A 21,944-nucleotide genomic window follows, 5' to 3' on the forward strand; every position below is an offset into this window, starting at 1 on the left:
GATCATATTTGCTTTGTTTTTTTTAACACTCCTTATTTGGAGAATATATTACATAACTTGAATTTCCTTAAATGTTTTTCAATCTAAAATGAAAGACATGGAAGTAGATTCTATAGGAAGCCAATTTTTGTTTTTGCTCGACTGCTTGAACTACTCACTCCCAGATTTGACTTATAGATGGTTCTATTTTAATGTAAAATTTGGTGTTTTGTAAATTGTACTTTGTCTCTCTTTGTGTCTCTGTTTGTGTTTTGGTTGCTGCCTGTCTTGGCCAGGTCTCCCTTGAAAAAGAGGTTTTTAATCTCACTGGGACCAACCTGGTTAAACAAAAGGTTAAATACAGTTTAAAAATTGGAGACGCTTTTGCCCGAAGCCAGTAAAAGTTAGCCTATACTCTGCAAGAGCAAAGTGTATAATGACTTTCACAGATGCTATCAATACATGTTGTAAAGGATAACACGTTTTGACTATCGAATTGTAAAAATCGTAATTTAATATAAAAATAAGTCACTCTAATCTAGGCCTGAAAAAAGGTCGAACCTGTTATTTAACATATCTTTCAAAGTTTAAGTTGTTTTATAAATCCTCATGCTATCTTGCTAATTATTGCAAACATTAGCCTCAGTCCAGCATATCTGTGACAAAGCACAAAGTGAGATATTACACCATGTTACTCAGATCAATCATTGCTGCTGCTTTGCTGAAAGATGTTTGACTTAACTATATAACTATACAATGAATGCAGATACTTCCACACTGGTGCACTACATGGTACAATTATACACTTCACAAGCAGTCATTGGTTCAGAAATCTGAGGCACTTGTAAACAAAACACATTTGAAATAAGCATTATGGTAAGATGACAAGTCCTTTGTCGTATTTTTAACAAGTGGGCAAGTGTCTGAGCAATGCCGGTAATAAGGGGGGATAAAGGGTAAAGCTTTCTGGGGCCCCGTCACATGGGGAGGGCCCATGGAGGTTAGCAAAAAAAACATGGTCCATCCTAATTTAAAGTAACAATGACAACACCTTTTATTTATTGTCTCTTCTGTGAAATGTAGCCTGTTTTAGAATTTAAACCCCCTCTTCTTAAAATGTGAAATATAGCAAGTGCTAACGCTACATCTCGAATGTGTATGTTGATTTAAATCACCGGACCTTTCCGTGGCCCTGGCATTTCTGCAGGCAGAAATGTGTGGCGTACACTAACAGAAAGGTACATGTCTGAATGCTTAACCCTAAGGGTATCATCTTGTTGGAGTAAAGGGTCACTTTAAATTAATGAACGTTTTTCTGAGTGTTTCCTTTGTCATGATGTCACATTTCTTAAAAATCTATTTTGAGGCGATAGTTTTATGTTAAGACTTTCTTGTTATTGTTGCATTTCGTTATTGATAATGTTGATCTTAGTTTTTAGTCAACCACTGATTTAAGTTGTTTCTCCTTAATTATTATTATTAGGACTGCCTGTTCAGAGCATTTTCACAGGTGTTATAAAGTGCTATATTTCTTTGGAGATGTTTCTTCCAAGATGACAATGACCCAATCCTGGGTATGAGAGGTCACCTAATGGTTTGATGAGTATAAAATGATGTGAATTATATGCTTTAATTTAACAATCACCCTATCCCAACCCAACTGAACACCTATGGGTAACTTGCAGTGTCACATTTCTCAATCAGAGTTCCAGAGACTTCAGGGGAGCACATGGAAGCATTATGAAACCTTTATTTGATACTTCATGTATTTTTCTTTTATTTCTACCCTGTACTTTTCTAAACTTCCCTTCGTACCCCAGGACGGACTAAATTATCCAGAGCCTCCCTCCTGCTCCCCTCTTGGTGAACTGTAGCTCAGTGCATGTCTTATGCTCTGTACAAATTACATAATCTGTGGTGGGTTGTTGAGTTCATTCAGTTCAATTCAGATATTAATCAACCAGAAATGTAATGAGGTAGAACAGAGTGTCTGATGTAACTAGATTAGGCAGATTAGTTCAACTCTCTAGTTATATAGATTTCCACATTGTGCCCTCAGTTGCCCAGCATCCAGTGGCACCTGAAAGCTGGCATTAAATGATGTAACTGTCCTAAGTGCTGAAGCTACCTGCTAAACCAAGCTTGAAGAAACATCCGTGTTTGAGTGTGTGTGTGTGTGTGTGTGTGTGTGTGTGTGTGTGTTTGTGTGTGTGAGGGAGACATTACATAGGACCGAACTTTGGTTAAATGTTTTTGTGTGTGCATCATGTGACTACATGATGCACACACACCACACATTCCAATCTGCACATTGCACTTTGACACCCTGGACACTTTACACACTGACACTTTACACCGTTTACATTATTCTATATTCTATATTTTGTATATTAAAATATTTATTTATTTATTTATCTATTTTACTGTATTTATGTGTATTAGTAATTTGAATGTTTATTGCATGGCCTTGCGGAACAGTCTTTACAGTTCACTGCACATCTGTATGAGCATGTGACAAATACAAATCTTGAATCTTGAATCTTGAATGTACAATGCAATAACTAATGCAATAACAGACTGTAAAATATTATTTCCCTCACGGATTAATAAAAAGTAATGAAGAGAATTGGGATTTCTCAAGATTTTTTTCTGTCTCTGAACTTTAGACGGCCTGATTTATTCACTGCCCAGGCTTAAACATTCATTTTCAAGTGAAGTAGACTCCAACAGTAAAAACATGGCCAAAAGTCATTACAAAAATCTACTAATAAAAAATGAATATACAATAAAACGTTTTTCAAAATAAAATACATAATTACTCAAACTGATTGTTCTAACACACAATCCTGTATATGCCAAAGCAATAAAATGTCTTCCGATGGTTTGTATACAAGCTCTGTAATGTTAGGAAATACTAAGCAGGCTTTCAAATAAAAATGCTTCAATTTAATTTTTACAAAAAGCCCTGTGCAACGATTTCATAAAATACTTTTATGTATTTGTAGGTGCCTAGCTGATTGGAGCCCCTGTTGTGACCAGTTTATAATAGGCCCCCCTCATAGCCATTAGTGTATCATGTGTGCCTTGTTCTATTACAACTCCACAAGACATCACTGCTATGATGTCAGCGGTCTGTATCGTAGACAGCCGGTGAGCAATGACGATGCATGTGCGACCTTTTCTCGCCTCATCCAGTGCTGTCTGGACAGTCTGTGGGGAAAACAGAGCCATCATGAACCCAGTCTTTTAGTAACTCATTTTTGTGCCTCATGTAAACACGTAGAGTTAACATCATAGAACAATTATTATTTTAAGGAATACATGAATGCTATTGCTGTTTTAAGGTTTTAAGAACTAGATTACCTTTTCACTCTCTGTGTCCAGAGCAGAGGTAGCTTCATCTAGTAGCAGGATTTTGGGGTTCCTGACGATGGCCCGAGCGATGGCAATACGTTGTTTTTGTCCTCGCGACAGCTGGGAGCCCTGGGTGCCAACCTGAGTCTCATATTTCTTCAAAATGTATTGATTAAAGTGGAGAAAGTTGAGGAGAGCACACAAAGGTTAATGCAATATTATCTGCTACAGACAAATGATGAAACAATCTGTTAAAACATGTGAGGTCTTGCAACGTCTGGTAAGTACAATAAAAAGTAAAGGAGCTGTATTTTACAGTCTTGCCTATGTTGTATATTCCCTGTTCCATGTTAAATGTCTGAAATCTGTTATATAGATATGTCCATGTATGATACTGTCTTATATTTTGATGTCTTGTTTCAATTGTTTTTAAATCCCATGTGATCTTTAATTTGCTCATTTAAGTCCCTGCTGTCATGTGTATGTTTCTTTGTCCTATTTGTTCAAAATTTTATTTAAAAAAAAAAATATATATATATATATATATATATATAAAAAAAAGTAAAAGAGTATACAGTCAATACAGTTTCAGAAACAACTTACCATTTTGAAAGTAAAAAAGCTGCTTACATTGACAACCTAGTCATTTCGGTTTGAAAAGGCAACGCATGCAAAGTAATATCTAAGCATTGTGTTTCCACTCACATCTGGCAGTGTCATCACAAAGTCATGAAGGTAGGCTTTCTTAGCGGCCTCCACAACCTCCTCCATGCTGACACTTGTAGTATTATCTCCATACTGAATATTCTCTGCGATGCTACAGTCGAACAGCACTGGCTCCTGAGACACGATGCCAATCTTAGATCTTAGGAAGGGCACGTTCACCATATGAGACGGGCGATCATCAATCAGCTGAAATGAAGGATTAACACAATTAAGAGTTGCTTTAGAATGGGTAAACCCATTTTTGGGATCAATACAAACAATGTCTGAAATAGTCTACATACCACTCGCCCTTCATCAGGGTCATAAAACCTCTCCAACAGTTGAACACTGGTGCTTTTCCCACAGCCGCTGCTCCCAACAAATGCCAAAGTCTGACCTGGCTTCACAGACACAACCAGGCCCTTCAACACCTGGATATCTGGACGAGTTGGATAGGTAAACTTGCAATTGAGGAACTCTATTTCCCCTCTGAAGGTGTCCTAAAGATGGATAACAAGGCATATAAGTTTAAAAGTAACATCAAGGAAAAGTTACTTCCTACAGTATGATGTAAGCTTTGGCTTGTTAACAGAAATCACTTACCCATTTCTCTCCAGCTGTGTGGTTTGTGCTGATTTTAGGGACTCTGTCTATAAGTTTAAAAAACTGAGAGGCAGCAGTTTTGGCTTTGGCGTAATCTGGAGTGAAAGAGGACGCTCTTCCCAGTGCTGTGCCACTGATCACTACTGCAGAAATCACTCTGAGGAAACACCATATGAACACTGTGTTAACATGAGGACATCCTGTCACAAAACAGAAAACACATCATATTGTCTAAAAAAAGACAGATTTCCATAAAATAACTACTTTTACCAACCTGAAAACTATCATGTATTGTAACCCCTCAGCGCTAACCAGATAACCTCCATATCTAAACGAAGCAGCATATGCCATGAAGATAACACACTGGGCAAAACCAAAACAGAGCCCATAGATGTTGGCTCTCTTTTTGGCAGATTTATACGGAAGCTCGAGTTTCTGCTCGTAAGATTCCACAAATGAGCTTTCTTTGGCCAAGCCTGCAATCGTCCTGATGTTTGCGAGAGCCTCACTGGATACCTGTGGGAGAAAGTTTGCATTGTTTACTTTAAAGGTCCCATATTATGCTTTTTCTGGTTTTATATGCCCTTTAGTGTGTTTTCCAAGTGTCCTGTGCATGTTTAGGCACATCTATGTGCAAAAATTCAAAGTCCGCGGAAGCGTGGCTTCTCCTACGTCCTCCTGTTAGCTGTAGCATTAGCCGCATGTAACGCTCGGTTTTAACCCCTCTCAATAAAAATGTGTCAGTCCGACGTCATTGTCAGTGTGAGATCACTGATCTAAGTCCATTGGCTCGTTGTGGCAAGCCCTGCAGTGTTGAAATTTCCGAGACGCATGCTGAGCAACTGACCAATAATTACAGAGCTGATCGGCAGACCAATCAGAGCAGACTTGGCCCACGTGGGGTCTAACAGTGTGGTCTCAACAGAGTGTAGCTGACGGACTCAGAGTGTAGAGGGAGCAAGGAGGAGCAGTACATGAAAACAGGCCCTTTTTTTCGGACTTTAGCTATTGTGAACGTACAAAAGTAGGAACATAGATTAAATATACGAACCCCAAAAAGGGCATAATATGGGCTCTTTAAGTCTTTGGTCTCACAAAGACATAGATATCAAGTCACCATATTATAGGATGGGGGCAATTTCCCTCAGCACCTGGAAAGACATCCACAGGGACACCATATTTTGAGTTAAAACATGTTTGCTACCCTAGAAGCTAACGTCAGACAACAGCTAATGTCAGCATCCTACCATGTTGGCTTACACTAACAGTAACTAGGATTGTCTTTATTTTATGCCTTTCTACTATATTGTGTAACTCTATCAAAAAGTATTGTTAGCATTTAGTCTCCATAGCTAATTATAACATATCCTGTAGAAAGGCTGAATGAGGAGAATAGCTGTTTTCTGATGGTAGCTAATGGAGAATATGAATATGTTGTTTGAATATGTGTTGGGTGGGGGTTGTTGCGGCTGTATAAACTCAATGATGAAATCGTGAAACAGACTGTGGATTATTCTACGGTTTAATTGGCCGAGGTCAGACAGTCACAACAACAATCACAAACTGACAAAGTTTCTATGTTAACAGACTTGCTTATATTCTGCTAGAAGGTACATCCTACAAATTCTTGGCTACTTTGGTACATCTCTATAAGGCAAGAAAGAAGACATCAGCTTGACTTGTAAATGTCAGACATATACATTTCATTCTTAGCAAACCTTCGCTTACAACAGACAGTTGGCTCCAATCCAAATATAACTCTGCTGCTATGAGATGTTTTACATAGATATGGTTACAGCTTCAATCTAAGAGAAGAGTTACTCTTAGATGATAGACAGAATGATATCCCTAATGGTTCACTCACAAAGTTACCAAATGTATGAATTCATGAAAATTCGTACTAACAATATGGCTGATGTCCCTCTGGTGTTTCAAAAAATTAATCATCTTTTTGAGTGTGATGTAAAACAAAAGGCTGCCATGTGATTATGCATGGTTAAGTGGACAAAATGTCCTGTGGAGCTTACCTGCCCTGCTGCTTCCATGGATTTTTTATCTTCATTTGCAAACCCTGTCAGCATTTTAGCCTGGAACACCCCAGAGAGCCCGATGAGTGGCAGGAAGCACAAAATGACCAAAGTTAACTTCCAGCTGAAGTAGAAAGCGATGATGAAAGACGCTCCAATGTTGGTCAGTGAGTTGACGATCATGCCAATCTGAGATCCAGTTGCCTGCAAAAGAAATCATACCGTGCACATCATGCAAAACAATCTTGTAATCATAATTCTAAACATGGCTCTTTTGTGTGTAATAAATAATTTGGGAAAACAGATACAGGCTTGAGTGAACCATTACTCACCCCCTGCACCATAGATGCATCTGTGGCCAGCCGGGTAGTCAAAGCACCAGGGCTGTTTCTGGGGTCATCAAACCAGCCAACCTCCTGTTTTAACATGGCCTGAAAGCCCACTTTTCTTAGACGCCGGGTCAACAGCTCTCCAGACTTTGCAAAAGCATATCCCTAAAGTATAAAAAATCAGAGTCAGCCCATACTCCGGGGACAGTCCTCAGTTGTTTTATTTTTGGAAAAGAGTACCCAGAGATGTATAATCTAGTTGTCATAAATGTTGCAAATTTGGATTCAGACCTGGAAAAACTGGGAAAAGACACTCATCACTGCAACAACGCAAAACAGAATGCATATCCCGTTGATCTGTGCCCTCTGTTCATCCACGTCGCGAATGGCAAAGGTCTGCAAATACAAAGATTTGAGAAACCATTTGGAATAACACAAGATAAATCCAACACACGCAGCGGGAGTATATGTGAAGAACAAAAACCCTCACCCCAAGAATCTGGCTGAACAGCACAGCGTATATTGGGTTGACAGAGCCATTGACAGCCGCTCCCAGTGAGCCCAGCAGCATGTAGGGCCACTCTGGCTGGTTGTACCTGAGGATGCGAGCTACTGGGGCTGGCTCCATCTGTTCAGCCGTACTAGCCTCAAACGCCTGTGATCCTGGTGTGAGCATCATGTCTGAAAGGATCTTGAGGCTGCCCGATGATAACGTGCTCTGAGATCTCAGCCGAACAAGGCTCCTGTAGGATGAATATCGAGATAATCAACTTTTTTTTAATGTTAATACATTCGTTTTTTGATAACGTCTCTTAGAGCCTGATTAACAGTACCTGTTACTGGATCTGCAGCTTCCACTCCTCGCTTTCATATCAAAGCCATCAAGAGCTTCACTCATTTCATCTTGCAGAAAAAAATCAGTACAGGTCAGTTAACTATAGTGGGGAATCATGAGAGTTGTCATTATTGAATAACTACCATTGCTTATGAAGAACTATATCTTGCATGACTTAGGTATAAAACATGTTCATGTGTGAGGAAGTGTATTATTGTTTTATTCCTCTTACATTTAGTATCATGTATTGTGTTTTGTCATTGAGTCTAATGAAATTCCTGCAGGTTACATTAGCCTCTTTCTTATCATCTCATCATCATATCATCTGGTGCTGTCTTGCAACTGAAAACAGACATTCAGATGGCTGTGACCTTAAAAATAATAAGGAGGCATTTGTCTGCGTTTTGAACTCTGGTGTGGAGACTTGGGGGGAAAAGTAACTTTACAACCCATCCACATACATGACAGACAAAACACATTTTAAACATACCTAAACATGTCTACTGCTGAGAGCTTTGAAATGTGTTGTGTTCAGTACTGGTCTGCCTTTTTTTCTGATACAAACTGAATTTTATAGACCAAAAGATCAAAATGAATATATTTGATTAGATAAATATCTCATGTTTATAATCATGTGAAGCCCTCCATAAGTCTTACCTTTGAGTGTGTTGGGTGTGTCTTGGTTCTGCAGGGTGACCAGGGTGAAGTAGACACCTTTCCTCTCCAACAGCGCACCGTGAGTTCCCTTCTCCACAGCCTGTCCGTGCTCGAATCCAATGATGACGTCTGCATTTCTAATGGTGGAAAGACGGTGGGCTATAGAGATAGAAGTCCTGCCCATTCGCGCCTGTAAATATAAAGCAATATGACACACCGCAACTGTGGTTTTTTAAATACATTTTCAATGTGATCTCAATAACGTAGTCTATGAGCAGAAAGTGGCTCACCTTATCCAGAGCTTCCTGGACAACAGCCTCACTCTCATTGTCGAGGGCAGAGGTGGCCATGTCTAGCAGCAGGATCTTTGGGTTGCGTATCAGAGCGCGAGCAATTGCAATCCTCTGTTTCTGTCCTCCACTCATCTGACCTCCACCTTCTCCCACCAGAGTATCAAATTTCTTGTAAAAAAAAAAAAAAAAAAGAAGCAGCATGTTCATTTTCGGCTCTATAATCTCACAACAAATTCACTTGTTTGACTGGAATTTGCTGAAGGCCCTATAATTCCTTTTATACCATCTTTGAACATGTAAACGTACCTGTGGTAAATCCATAATGAAACTGTAAGCATTCGCCTGTTTAGTTGCCTTAATAATATCTTCCATTGTGACTCCAGGTCGACCATACCGGATGTTTTCTGCGATAGTTGTAGAAAACAGCACCGGCTCCTGCTCTACTATACCGATGAGGGAGCGGAGCCACTGGATATTTAGAGTGCGTATGTCATGGCTGTCCAGAGTTACCTGAGAAACAGAACTGTATAAATAGCAGTACTCTGAAGGCATTAGGCTTTTTATTTGATGTTGATCAGATTGTTACCATTCCCTTCACTGGGTCGTAAAACCTTTGGATGAGCTGGATTGTGGTACTCTTTCCTGATCCGCTTGGTCCTACAAAAGCGGTGGTTTCCCCTGCTTTGATCTGCATGCTCAGATCATCTAAAATCTGAAAGAAAGCAGTAGTAAAGTTACATTTAGAGAAATGAGAAATTGACCTAAAAACATCTACGCTAAGTATTAATCCAGGGTTTGGTTATACCTTGACTTCAGGCCGTGACGGGTAGAAGAAGGAGACATTGTGAAACTCAATGTCACCTCTTACATTCTCCAATTTGTGACCTCCTTCTGAGAAACAATCAATTTCTGGCTCCTGTGAATGTAACAGAACAGAAATGCTTTTTTTATGAGGATTATTTTCTTCAAATGAGCTGTCACTGCATCACAGTCTGAATTAGCATCCTGATTTTTACCCGGTCAATTGTGTCAAAGATGGACTTTGCTGCAGCACGTCCAGACGCAAAGGCCTCCAGGCAGGGTGAGGCCTGTCCCAGGTTCATCGCTGCCATGAGCACTCCAAAGAACACCTGATATAACAGACAACAGTTAACTCAAGTGCACGTAGAGAGTCCATATAGTTAAAAGTATCTAATTCCACACCTGAATGAGGGTACCAGGAGAGAGCTCTTTGGTCTCGATGACCAGTTTAGAACCGTACCAAAAGGCCAAGGCGAAACAAAGGAAAATGATGCACCAAAGGTATCCTTGAAAAACGCCAATGATTGCGCCCTTCTTCACGCCCCAGTCCTGAGCTTCTGCAAGGTTCTTGTCATATCTGTACAAAATTAATGGCTCTTCATCATTTGCACAACAAAAAAAAAAGTCTAACTCCAAAACAAAAAAAAAATACCTTTCAGCTTCTTTTTCCTCTCCACCAAAAGCTGCTACAGTTCTGATGGATGACAGGACCTCGTTAGCCACCGCTCCTGCCTTTGCATAGGCGTTAAGCTCTCGTCCCGTCAGCCTGGCCACAGCCTAAAGCCACAACAGAGGCAATGATGCAAAACAATCACTTATTTAAACTTTGTGGCATATGAAGAAAAGCTCAAAAATCTAAAGTACAGAGAAATGTCTACTTAAGGCTACTGAGGGAAATGTTGGTTTGTGTTGTTTTTGAAGCCCTCGTTTTGGTAGAAAAAAAGCTTTGTCTTCGGCATGGTGTACATTGACTTGTCTGACACCTACCCCCTAGTAGACATTATACAAATAAGAATTTAGAAATAGTCAATCTTGTTGCTGATTGGCTATTTTGCTATAGGTCATAAAGACGCATCACTATTCTTTAAAGTCTGTTTCATAACCTGATTAAAAGGACCTCTTAAAGTTCACTAAAGAAGTTTCTCCATGTTTTTCTTCATCAGTGAAATCTTTTTCCACTTGGTTCACATCTGTCCCCTCACCATGGCCATCAGCCCAGCAGCCACACCAATGAGGGGGCTCACAGCTATGACCACCAGAGTCAGCTTCCACCCGCCAATGAATCCAACCATGAAGCCGAAAACAAACGTGGAGAGCCTCTCGATAAAGATGGACACCTGGTCGGCGATGGCGTTGTTGATCTTATTGATGTCGCTGTAGAGAAACAAAAAAACACTGAAGCACTGATAACACTGATAAGAGCCGGTATGCAGATAAAAGAGGCCTCACTCTGATATCCTCGTGTTCAGTTCACCAACAGAGTTACAGTCAAACCAGCCGATCTCCAGCCGCATTACTTTTCTGAAGTAAGTCTTTCTTATCCTCTGAATTTGTCTTGCAGCTGCTGACACCCAGAGGGCGATCTACAGCATAAAATCAGAGAATAGAATCATTTATAGTTTGTGAAAATATGCATTACAATATCATAAAGCAAAATGCCTTAAGAGGGTTTAAAATGAAGACGAAATACTCACCTGAAAGTAACTGACAACCAGAACTCCTACCCCAATTCCAACATAGTAGTATGCAAACATGGTCATCTGTGCTTCAATATCCACCCTGCAGAGACAACAAAATGAATCTAACAGCAGCTCTTCTCTGAATCATTAATCCCATTAACTCTAAATGTGAGACTCACCCGCAGTACAAAGTGCTGTTTTCAGGTGTCTCATATACTGACTCATTTCTCCAATAGATTGTGTTATTGATGCATGTCTTGTTTGGGTCTTTCAGTTCTTGGATCTCAAACTCATAAGCCACAAAAGTGTTTGTCATCATGCCATAAACCAGCAGCATGAGAGGTGAAGCTGCTCCGTGTATGAGGGCACACAAGCCCCCCACCACCATCAGCACCACGTCTTTGCGAGTGGCAAAACGAAACTGCAAAAAAAAGGAATTTGTAGATTTTTTTTTAATTATTCATCTGACAAGTTTGGAAGGAGTGTTTAGGTGTATCACCTCATTAAGATATCAATAATGCACTGAGAAACTACACAAACTCAAGTGAAAGTCCAAGTATCATGAGCCAAATTTTACTGAAAGCATCGATTGAAAAGCCTGGAAAATAGTCCCTGTTTGTGTTTTACAATTATACATGATTAGCATTAGCCTCATGCATTTTTACTGCTGTAGCTGTTTAAGTTTGAGCTTACTTTAAATGTTGTATATGTGTAGCGTCTATCGGACACAATATATCTAAAAAGTTACAATTTAATGAGCTCAGAAAAACTGTTTTCAGCTCTGTTCAAAATGTCTGGAAAATGTTGGATGGGCTTTATCTTTATATGACAAATTTAAAAAGAATAAAGACATGATATTTACCAACTGGAAGTATCCCACACTGGGTGTCTTTTTTTTTTCATCTCTGTAAAAAAAAGTTAATTTAAGTTTAAATATTTTTAAAACTGCAAATGTATTGTGGTCTGAATCCATTTTTTGTTTTTGCAATACAAACTTACCCACTCTCAACGTCTGCAAAAAGAGGAAAAACTTTATTAAGACTTTCTTTTTTTATATAATAAAACATTACTGTTATTGTGTCCCTTTTTTTTGGCAAGGATAAAGATCACTCACCTTTTTTATCTTCTCCCGGTGCCGTTTCAAGTTTGACTGATTTCTTCATGTTTGCGTCTCTGAGAAAGGTGTGTCCTCACCTCCAAAGGTGAAGTCAAAACAAATTCTTATTTTAGATTTGGAGGTTAATCAGTCGGATCCATTCAGTCTAATCTACTACCATTTCAAAATAATGTCACCTTCACCGAGTTTTCAGAGTCAGATTGTTGATAATCATCTACAAAGTTCAATTTTAATAGATTAGATGTTTATTATTCCTAAAAAAAATGTCATTATGTATGTGCAGTGTTATTTTTTTATGATCTCTCAAAACAAATGTTCTCTTTTTATAAACATATATTTATCTTATAGATTTGCTCAATGATGATTCACTTTTTTACACATGACAAAGGACACAGGTTTTGACATTATCAGTGATGTTCCAGGTGATAGCCAGTGTAATTGAATATTAACACAGTGTGGCAGCTTAAGTTGCAAATAATGAAATTGTAACATACCTGAACTTCTCTGTTTGCTTTAGGAGTCCACCTGCATCACTGAGGCTCATCTGAGTAAATTCCTTTCTTAGCTCTGTTATTTTTCAGTAACCCTTGCCTTGCCTTACCATTATCCACGCCCCCATTAGAGTGATAAGACCTGTGTCAGCAGCGTGACCTTTACTAGACTGCCTTTGTGAGGCAAAATGTAATCATTAAACCAAAGTTTATATTATCATTAGTAAAACCATTATCTCTTCAAATCTAACCACTTACACGTGAAATTTCGAAGAATGTGATGACATTGTAATAGTGATTGTAAAGTCGGTTAAACTGCCGCAAGGCCGTCTGTTATGGTCTGATAGTGTCTCTGTTTATACAGTCCAATTAATTTGATAAAGATTGAGTCCATTTGAGTCAATTTGTGTCAAAAACACTCAATCCAATTACACGTGATGCAGACTTTTGAATTATTATTTTAGAAGATAACTAACTTAAGTACTTACTGTTCATATAAAGAAAATAACATAACAGGGGCTTAATTGTAAATCTGGCCCACGCAGCAATGTGTCACATTTCACATATAAGGGTTAATTAATTAAGGAAATACAAGTATTAAAGTACAGGTTTGGGGTTAATGCCCGCTAGGACAAGAAGCAGAGGGCCTGGTTTTGGAGTTTGCTCCTTTTTACAACCAGTTATTATTGAAAACATTTCACATATAAGGGTTAATTAATTTACTGAATGTACAAAAGGAAACACAATCAAAGTAATTAAGTACAGGTTTGGGGTTAATGCCCGCTAGGACAAGAAGCAGAAGGCCTTGGTTCGGAGTTTGCTCCTTTTTACAACCGGTTATTATTGACAACAGGTGATTGATAATAGCACAGGAAGGAGGGAGGAAGCTCACTGTGATCATCCTTAGAGAGCTGCAGGCGAGGAGAAGTCTGCCTTACCGTATCAGTGTCAACAAAAATGGGTCAAGAAAACTGATATTTAAAAATGATATATTTTAACATTTTAAGTTTTTATGTATTTGATCTTTTTAACTACAAAACAAAGTTTCAAATGATTTGTACAGCACTCTAAATATCATAGTTACAGTATTTTCAAAACATAACACAATTCATGTCTGCCAATACTCTCCTGTCTAAGATGTTACCCCCCTAATAAAAGCTATTATTGCTTTCCATGTTTTCTTAGCTTTGTTTTGGACATTTTTAGTCTGAAAATCATGTTTTTAAAGGCAGCTGTCGTGAAGTTGAGCCACTATGGAAACTCTGGCTTGTGTAACCCTGTGCAGAATAAGCCTGGCTGCTACAATACAACCTGTTATTATCATTGCAGACTCTGCTTTAGAAATGCCTGGGGATATGAGTCAACAAACATAAAAAATAAAAAAGAATAAAAAAACATACAGCCCCTTGGAGCATGGAGTTATCATGCAGTCCTCCCTATCTCGCTGTCGAGGGCCTTTTAATAATCTTAAACGCACTAATTCTAGTTTTGACATTTGACATTTTCCTATATAAACTGAGTGCAAGTGAAATTCAGACACGTCTGAACCTTGTTTTCTTCTTCCTGATCCCTTTTCAGTCCATGGACTAATCTTCTCCTCAGCTGTAAATACTTCCAGAAATCCCCTTTATAGGTTAGATAAATTCTTCTGTAAAGTCCTAAATGAAATAAATGAGTAATATCTGTATAGATCAGGGATACCCATTGTTTGACAATCTGTAGGCTATAAATCTAGAAAAACATGAAGGCCTATCACATGTCTGTAGCCTGTATTAATATAGCCTTTTGATGCTTCTGATAGATTTTGAATACATGATGATGACGGATTATTTTTCACTGTCATAGTAGGATATTTATGTGATCAAAAGAGTCTTTGTTTTTGACTGTAGGCTAAACTAAGCTGCATCAAATGAGTAGTGATCTGCTGTCACATATATGAGACTGACCTGCTCTTCCATAGGGTTATTTACAGGCCTATATGGTGATGTTACACATCTAGCGCATAAGCATCTACCACATAGGCATCTACTACTAGCTTAGCTTAGCATAATATTGGTAGGGTAGGCTACATATTGTTGGTGTTGCCTGTGGTGATCATTTTGTTGGTTTGTTGACAAAACTAAAAAGTGATATTTTAAAAGCCCATTATCTCAATTTATTAGCATCACTAATGCTAAAAAAAAATCAAGTTTACCAGATTCTTTGATTTATTCCACATTAGCTTGATTTTTTGTTTTTCTTGTTGTTGTTGTTGTTGTTGTTGTTGTTGTTGTTGTTGAAAGGCCAAAAAACCACTGGCTCTCATTAAGTCTGTGAAGCAGTGATGGATTAACGACCTCAGAAATGTCCTGTAAACTAGGCTATCCGTTTCTAGAGTTTCTTTGCTTTAGCACAGAGTTTTCCATTTCCCTTTTTTAAAAAGCCTAATAAAATAACTGTATTAAATATAATATGAAAACGTGAGATGGCTTTAAAATAATAATACTTATTGTAAAATGTTCAAATTTGATTCAAGAAGTAAGCATGCTGCTGACTACTAGAGTGGGGAAAAAAACTATAACATCGGTTACCTGAAGTATGGCGCCATCTGGTGGCCGCTTTGTGTTACTGCCCAATCCAGAGGTTTACCACTCTACTATTGTAGGGTTATTGAGGTCGAGTAGAAGTACCAAAAGGTGAATACAATGATCACAGTTTATAATACTGTATGTTCACAGAGTGTTTATGAAACTCAACAAGCCAACTTGTGGTGATGCACTAGTTCAGCAGGAGCTTCAATCACTCCCAAAATATTATTTTAAACAGACATATGAATTATTGTAATATGTTGAAAATGAAATACTAAACCGGACATTAGCATTATCACAAACTGCATTTAAGAAATACAGTAATATTGGGCTATCTTGAAAATGTATACAATCAATGGGCTACTCTTTACTGTTTTCTTGATCGCTTTAATGTTTCATCTTTTGTTTTCCTTTTATCTTCGGTGGTCTGAATCATTTTAAATTGTTTTTTTCCCCTTTTGATTGATATGATTTGTGGCTTTCTTGAACTTTTATAATTAGTGTCTTCCTTCAATTTATCTTTTATTTTATTTGTAAATCACTTTGTAACCCTGTTTTGAAAAAGTGCTACATAAATATAGTTTATTATCATTATTTTTATTATTATAATTGTTAATGTTTTGTGCTAAAAAATAGGTATGATTGCAGTCGGACTATCTGGCATTACCATTGAGTGTCCAGTAGATGGCAATGTTCACACAACATGTGGAGAAGAGGAGGTACCTGGAAGTACCTGACACCTGAGTTTTCCGGAAGTCTCAGTTAAACATATTCATGAATCAGGTAGAAAAGAGAAAAAATCAAACTTTCTCAGTATTGTGCAGTTGTACGCCTCGACGTTCACATCTTGTTACGCCTCACGGACGCGTTTGTGCTGTGTCTGAAGAACAATATCCACGTAAGTTTTCTTTTTTTTTGTCTCTACACACTGTGAAGTGATGTTAAACTCGTGTAACCGGGTTAACACGTCTGTGCTCGCTGAATGTTTGTCTAGCCTGTAAATCGTGAAAACCGCATGTGTGAATACCAAGCTGGTGATGAATAAGCCTACAGAGAGCAAACCGTCTCCATCTTGTGAAGTGTTGAATCACTTCTACCTGTGGAGCTCTGAACAACCTGCTCGGTTTGTGCTGTGTTTGTGATATCTTGATATTGTCTGAAGAATTTGCTCAAGATGAAGGTTGTACAAGTCCCGACTTGTATTTCAGCATCACACAGGTAAGAAACATCTCCACAGGTGGGCGTCCTTCTTACTGAGACTTTTCTCAACTCTGCACATAGATAGGCCTACTTCTAAATATGAATGGCTTCATGTTTCATTAAAAAAGTTTGATAACATTATTTGACCTTAGATTGATATTATAACTTCCAGTAAACCATAGTTTTACAAAGTATTGAATCAATTAAAAACATCAAAAACCTTGCGACTGTTGTGCTGATGTAACAAGCACTTTTAAAAGATCAGCCTGGTCTCTGAGAAAATCTGGAAGCTTCTCCCACTTCTTGAAATTGAGCAGATGTAATGATAAGGATAAAGTTTAAAAAGTGTGAAATTAATGTAGGCTACATGTTGCAGCGACACTTTCTGAGTTCTGAAAGTCAATTTAGTTAATTTCTGGATTAATCATCACAGTAACATCATAATAAGAAAACTCAGAATGACACTAAACTGTGTCAGACTTCTGAACATATCAAAGCTCATGCTTATGGTTTAGTGTGTTTTTTCTGTCTTTGCCATAGAAACATGTTCCTGCCAATTCTTGGACTGGTTGTTTTCGGTTTCGTCTATCGCTGGTACAAGGAGAGGAAACGAGTGCACAACAAAGCAGACAAATATGTGTACATCACCGGCTGTGACACCGGCTTTGGGAATCTCCTCGCCAAGCACCTAGACCAGTTGGGCTTCTGTGTGATCGCAGGTTGCTACACTGAGAAAGGCGAGGACGAGCTGAAGAAGACCTCCTCCGACCGACTGACGACCATTCACCTGGACGTCACCGACTCTGAAAGTGTCTCCAAAGCAGCAGCTTTTATCAAGACTCTGGTTGGAGAGAAATGTGAGTTTGTTATTTGAAGAGGTCATTTTGCGTAACCTGTGATGTGGTGGCTGTGGATCAGTGGTACAGTCGGTCGTCTTTCAACCAAAAGGTTTGAGGCCCAGCTCCTGCAGTCACACATCGAGGTGTCCATGGTGTAAATGTGAATGAATGAAGATAGATACAGCATAGACTCTGCCATCAGTGTGTAAATGTTGTATGAATGGGTAGGTGTGGCCTGCGGTGTAAAAAGAGCTAAACAAGCTCAAGTCCATTCACCAATACTTATATATTTAAAGTCACCAGCAGTTAAGAGATGTTATATACTTGCATATAAAATATACATTTTTTTTTAAGATTTATTTTTGGGCTTTTTGTGCCGTTTATGGAGAGATAGGGCAGTGGCTAGATTCAAAAATCAGGGCGCGAGAGATTATGTAAGAACGACATGCGGGAAAGGAGCCACAGTTGGGATTCGAACCTGGGCCACCCGCTTGGAGGAGCAAAGCCTCCATACATGGGGCGTGTGCACTAACCACTTTCCCACCAGTGCCCCTACTTGTACATTATTTATGTGTAAAACAGGGTCAGATGCTTCCCTGTTTGCATGTTTGCTTAAAAAAAAGAGCTACAGGTGAGCTGATTGATACCCCTCTTACGTCTGCCCATTACACATGAAGCTACAACAAGCGACCGCTGAGCTTAGCTTAGCATAAAGGCGGGGTACAACTAGCTTGGATCTGTTAAAGCCCCTTTCCAGGACAGGACTGTTGGCCCCATCTTGCCTTCTCAGAGTCCAAGCAGCATCACAGTAACATTGGACTGTGTGTTCCCACACTGACCGTAAAGCTTGACGGGGTTTAAAATGTGCTCCGATTTGTTGTGCATTAATAAAAACATGCTGGTGGAGCCCATTTTGAACAGTTTCCCTCAAAAGAAGGGGCTGAAAGTTTGTTTCTTAAGACATCTACCCTGCGTCAGCAATTTTTATGCATAACAATAAAGAGACTGTTAGTAGGTCTTATAAGAATCAGATTTATTGTCCAGGTATGCTTACACACACAAGGAATTTAACTTCTCTCTGTGCTCTCTTATGAACAGGTACAACATTAAATATCAACAATAAACATAATAAGAAAAGACTAATATGAAACAGTGCAGTGGTGAATAGTGCAAAAGATGCTGAAGTTATATGATAATAAGAAAAATGCAGTTATGTGACAGATGGGTCAATAAAGATGTCAATTACAGTATTTACATAAATAAGTGTGAGTATACTGATCATTTAAATTAAATAACATATACATATATATGTATATTCACAGTGACGGTTGGTTTATAGAGGCATCTGGTTAAGTTTAATTATTTTTCATTACCATATTAAAAAAAAAACTCCTTTTTAAAGAAGATTGAACAAAACCAGTGCTGTATTATTTTAACAGTACAAAGATGGAGTGATGACAGAGCTGAAGATGAATCTGAAGTAATAAAATTCACTAAAAGCATCTCATGAGGCATTCTACTAACATTTTACATGTTGTGTTTAAACTGTATTTATGAATGAACTGAAACAGTAGATGAACCTGTATATACTTTAAGTGATGGTGAATTGCTTCACTGGTTGCTGTGATCTCATTCATTTTACAACTGATGCCCGTCAGCAGGATTACAGTTTCAATCAGAGAAGAGTTAGCTGTTTCTTATGTTTGCTCAGCTAAGCTAAGTCATTCACTGTACCTCTCGTTTCCCTCTGTGTCACTCAAAAGGTTTCCCCCCAAACTCAAGTGTGTTATCAAGCTAATCCCCATACGTGTGTTATTGTGTTTCTCCAGACCTGTGGGCTGTAGTGAACAATGCTGGAGTCGGTGTGCCGTCTGGTCCTGATGACTGGCTCACTATAGAGGATCACAAGTCCATGATAGGCGTCAATCTTTTGGGCGTAATCGATGTAACGCTGAGCGTCCTGTCTCTGATCAAGAAGGCCAGAGGCAGAGTGGTGAACGTGGCCAGCGTGTTCGGGAGGATCACCACGTTTGGGGGACCGTACTGTTTGTCCAAGTACGGAGTGGAGGCCTTCAGTGATAGCCTACGGTGAGAGGAGACGTCCATTTCTCTTTTTTTTCTTTTTTTTTTTTTAATCAAAGCATTGTGATTTTTATGAATGTGTTATTGTCTAAATTTGTTGTGTTTCAGTTTAACCATGGGACACTTCGGAGTCAAAGTGTCCTGCATCGAGCCCGGCTTCTTCAAGACTGGTTTGACTGATGTGGCAATCCTGCAGAACAGCCTGACTAAACTCTGGGGCCGATTACCTCCGGATGTCAAAGACGACTATGGGCGTAATTTCATTGACAATTGTGAGTCAGTGCACTTAGTTAATTAAGTACTTATGCACTTGTTTTCTTCTTAATTGCTTGCTATTGTTCAACACAAATCATCTGAACATTTATAGTCAACCAGAAGACTTTAAATGAATGTCGTTTAATGTGAATTACTATGTTCACTTAGAATAAAAAGAACAAATCTGCTGAAGTGCACGTAGTTTACATTTGTTTAATTATATCCTAAAAATGGTTAAACAGAGTAGAAAACCCAAAACTTCTAAAAGTATATGAAGACTCTTCGGGGCCAAATTAACAAAGCTTGGAGTGACGTATTGAAGTGATGAGTAGTAAATGAAAATCTGAGCGTGTGCTTTAAAATGAGAAGTCAGCTGTCCTGGACCTAGACAGTTTGGGGGGTAAAAATCCATTCAAATCAAAAATTAACTCTACAGGTCATGTAAGGACAGTGCAGCGACCTCATCTGTTGTTTTTAGTCTTCTAGTTAATATCCCAGCAGTAGATTTTTGAGAAAATTGCAGACAGAGTCTTTTGTTTTTTGTGCCTCTAATAAGGGCATTCAAGTTGAGTGTATTTCTATAGCTCATTTCAGTAACACTGTAATTTGAAGTGCTTCACACAAGACATCAAAAGAGAAAAATAAATATTTAAATAGAACATTTCAGAATCACTTCAATAAACCATTGACAATTACAGAGAAAGATTAAATAAAATACAAATAGAAAGACCCAAAAGAAATACAAACACTTGACATTAAGCAGGAAAAAAATACATTATTATAAAAAAATATAAATAACCTAAAAAAATTTTGGGGTGATTTTATCTACTCTGCACGCCTTTTCAATATAGTCTTATCTTCCCGACAGATTCAGGTTCACCTGCTGGTCTTACCTGATTGACATTGATTTAGGCTCACAGTTTGAACCGTAACCCCACCCAGGGGTGCTGGGTGATGAAGTGAGGTATTTAGAAGAAAGATGTGAGGCGTAATAGGACATATACTGACCATAACGGTGATGATATTTGTTATTTTTTATACTGTAGCTAGGATGATTCCATCATTAAAGCCAGCATGTCTTTAGGTACACTCTAGATCTGTATATGGTCAACTTTCAGCTCCTTAAATCAGGGAAACTTTAAGTCCATTAACCCCTGGTGCAATAAACCACTGTTTGAGGAACTGTATACAATAATATATATATATAACCAACAAGGTTTTCATGACAAAAAATATGTGAGAAAATAGACGATAGAAAATATTCCACGATAGAATTTCAGTTTTCTATAAATGTTTTCCTCTTTTTATTGAATTATGAGCTTACCTGTTGAAAAACTGCAGATGTCTTGTTCAGCTCGTCTGCTGTGCATCAGCAGCTCAATGTTTCAATGGCATCCCGTTTTTGGTAGCGTACAAAATGGACCAAATTTCCAGAGGGGTCAATAAAGTGTATTGCATCACATCATGTATCATATTATCCTATCGCACAGTATCATCTGTATTCTACCCATCCAGGAACGTGCATGCTTAAAAATGAAACGAATGTCTTCTGTTTCAGCTCTTGCGTTGTGTGAAAAGAGGATTAACCAGCTCGCAGACGGGAACCTAATGAAGGTGGTCAACAGTATGGAGCATGCCGTCTCTGCCGTTTATCCTCGGGCTCGCTACACCGTTGGATGGGACGCCAAGTTGATCTGGCTACCTCTGTCCTACATGCCGAGCTGCATCTGTGACAGAATGCTTCGAATAAATAGTCCCAAACCAGCAGCGTCTGTACTGTAGCGTTCTTGACAGTTTAGGTGTAACATGACGAGAACAACCTATGAGCATTCACACTTTAAGGTTGAATACACTGACGGCTTCATATGACTGTTACATCATTGAATAAATCTAGTTTTCTGAATTTACAAAGGTGTTTGTCGTCTTTGTTATGTTCCAGCAGACACAATCAAGCCTGCCATATTAATGTTTAGGTCTTAAAGAAAGTGAAAGGTCATCACAGAGATAACGACCTTGTTTCTCGAGTCACATGACATCTTTCAAAGCTCTTGTTCTGGGAGAACTTTGGCTTTTCTGTTTCTGTTCATATGTTGTTAATTTCCTTAAATGTCAAACACAGGGCAGGATTTTC

At 38.6% G+C, this 21,944-nt stretch overlaps 2 protein-coding genes across 5 annotated transcripts; one reads left to right on the plus strand and one right to left on the minus strand.

Moving 5' to 3' along the window:
- Positions 1 to 2,337: 2,337 nt before the first annotated feature.
- Positions 2,338 to 12,980, minus strand: abcb11a (ATP-binding cassette, sub-family B (MDR/TAP), member 11a). 2 transcript variants are annotated; one of them, XM_020644174.3, is made up of 27 exons: positions 12,874 to 12,980; positions 12,377 to 12,456; positions 12,262 to 12,274; positions 12,125 to 12,167; positions 11,442 to 11,683; positions 11,278 to 11,362; positions 11,033 to 11,166; positions 10,786 to 10,957; positions 10,236 to 10,360; positions 9,986 to 10,160; positions 9,799 to 9,912; positions 9,588 to 9,698; positions 9,369 to 9,494; positions 9,089 to 9,292; positions 8,780 to 8,950; positions 8,490 to 8,679; positions 7,831 to 7,900; positions 7,488 to 7,740; positions 7,289 to 7,393; positions 7,001 to 7,162; positions 6,669 to 6,872; positions 4,916 to 5,157; positions 4,642 to 4,798; positions 4,341 to 4,538; positions 4,039 to 4,245; positions 3,343 to 3,489; positions 2,338 to 3,189 (listed from the first exon to the last, which is right to left on the minus strand). In XM_020644174.3, exons 2-27 carry the CDS (start codon positions 12,423 to 12,425, stop codon positions 2,989 to 2,991), a joined length of 3,900 nt encoding a protein of 1,299 aa, XP_020499830.2. In that variant the 5' UTR covers positions 12,426 to 12,456; positions 12,874 to 12,980; the 3' UTR covers positions 2,338 to 2,988. The 2 variants fall into 2 exon arrangements, with proteins under 2 accessions (XP_020499830.2, XP_065818484.1); XM_065962412.1 differs by having other exon boundaries at positions 12,262 to 12,292.
- A 3,185-nt stretch (positions 12,981 to 16,165) lies between these two features.
- Positions 16,166 to 21,724, plus strand: dhrs9 (dehydrogenase/reductase (SDR family) member 9). Of its 3 annotated transcripts, none has more exons than XM_020644166.3 (5): positions 16,166 to 16,335; positions 17,153 to 17,494; positions 19,306 to 19,564; positions 19,667 to 19,830; positions 21,372 to 21,724. In XM_020644166.3, exons 1-5 carry the CDS (start codon positions 16,212 to 16,214, stop codon positions 21,593 to 21,595), a joined length of 1,113 nt encoding a protein of 370 aa, XP_020499822.1. In that variant the 5' UTR covers positions 16,166 to 16,211; the 3' UTR covers positions 21,596 to 21,724. The 3 variants fall into 3 exon arrangements, with proteins under 3 accessions (XP_020499822.1, XP_020499823.1, XP_065818594.1); XM_020644167.3 differs by having other exon boundaries at positions 16,168 to 16,335; positions 17,178 to 17,494; XM_065962522.1 differs by lacking the exon at positions 16,166 to 16,335 and adding an exon at positions 16,387 to 16,655 and having other exon boundaries at positions 17,178 to 17,494.
- The last annotated feature ends 220 nt before the right edge of the window (positions 21,725 to 21,944 follow it).

Source organism: Labrus bergylta, chromosome 13 (genome assembly GCF_963930695.1).
Source record: "Labrus bergylta chromosome 13, fLabBer1.1, whole genome shotgun sequence".
NCBI lineage: Eukaryota > Metazoa > Chordata > Actinopteri > Labriformes > Labridae > Labrus > Labrus bergylta.

What these genes read in the sequence shown, in the direction of transcription:
- dhrs9 (XM_020644166.3), top strand. Translation starts at nt 16,212, where the DNA reads ATGAATCAGGTAGAAAAGAGAAAAAATCAAACTTTCTCAGTATTGTGC. An exon ending in GTCTGAAGAACAATATCCAC is followed by an intron (nt 16,336 to 17,152) that starts GTAAGTTTTCTT and finishes CTTATGGTTTAG; the next exon opens with TGTGTTTTTTCTGTCTTTGC. An exon ending in GACTCTGGTTGGAGAGAAAT is followed by an intron (nt 17,495 to 19,305) that starts GTGAGTTTGTTA and finishes GTGTTTCTCCAG; the next exon opens with ACCTGTGGGCTGTAGTGAAC.
- abcb11a (XM_065962412.1), bottom strand. Translation starts at nt 12,425, where the DNA reads ATGAAGAAATCAGTCAAACTTGAAACGGCACCGGGAGAAGATAAAAAA. An exon ending in CTGAACACGAGGATATCAGA is followed by an intron (nt 10,958 to 11,032) that starts GTGAGGCCTCTT and finishes GTTTCTCTACAG; the next exon opens with CGACATCAATAAGATCAACA. An exon ending in CACACCCAACACACTCAAAG is followed by an intron (nt 7,901 to 8,489) that starts GTAAGACTTATG and finishes TTTTTCTGCAAG; the next exon opens with ATGAAATGAGTGAAGCTCTT.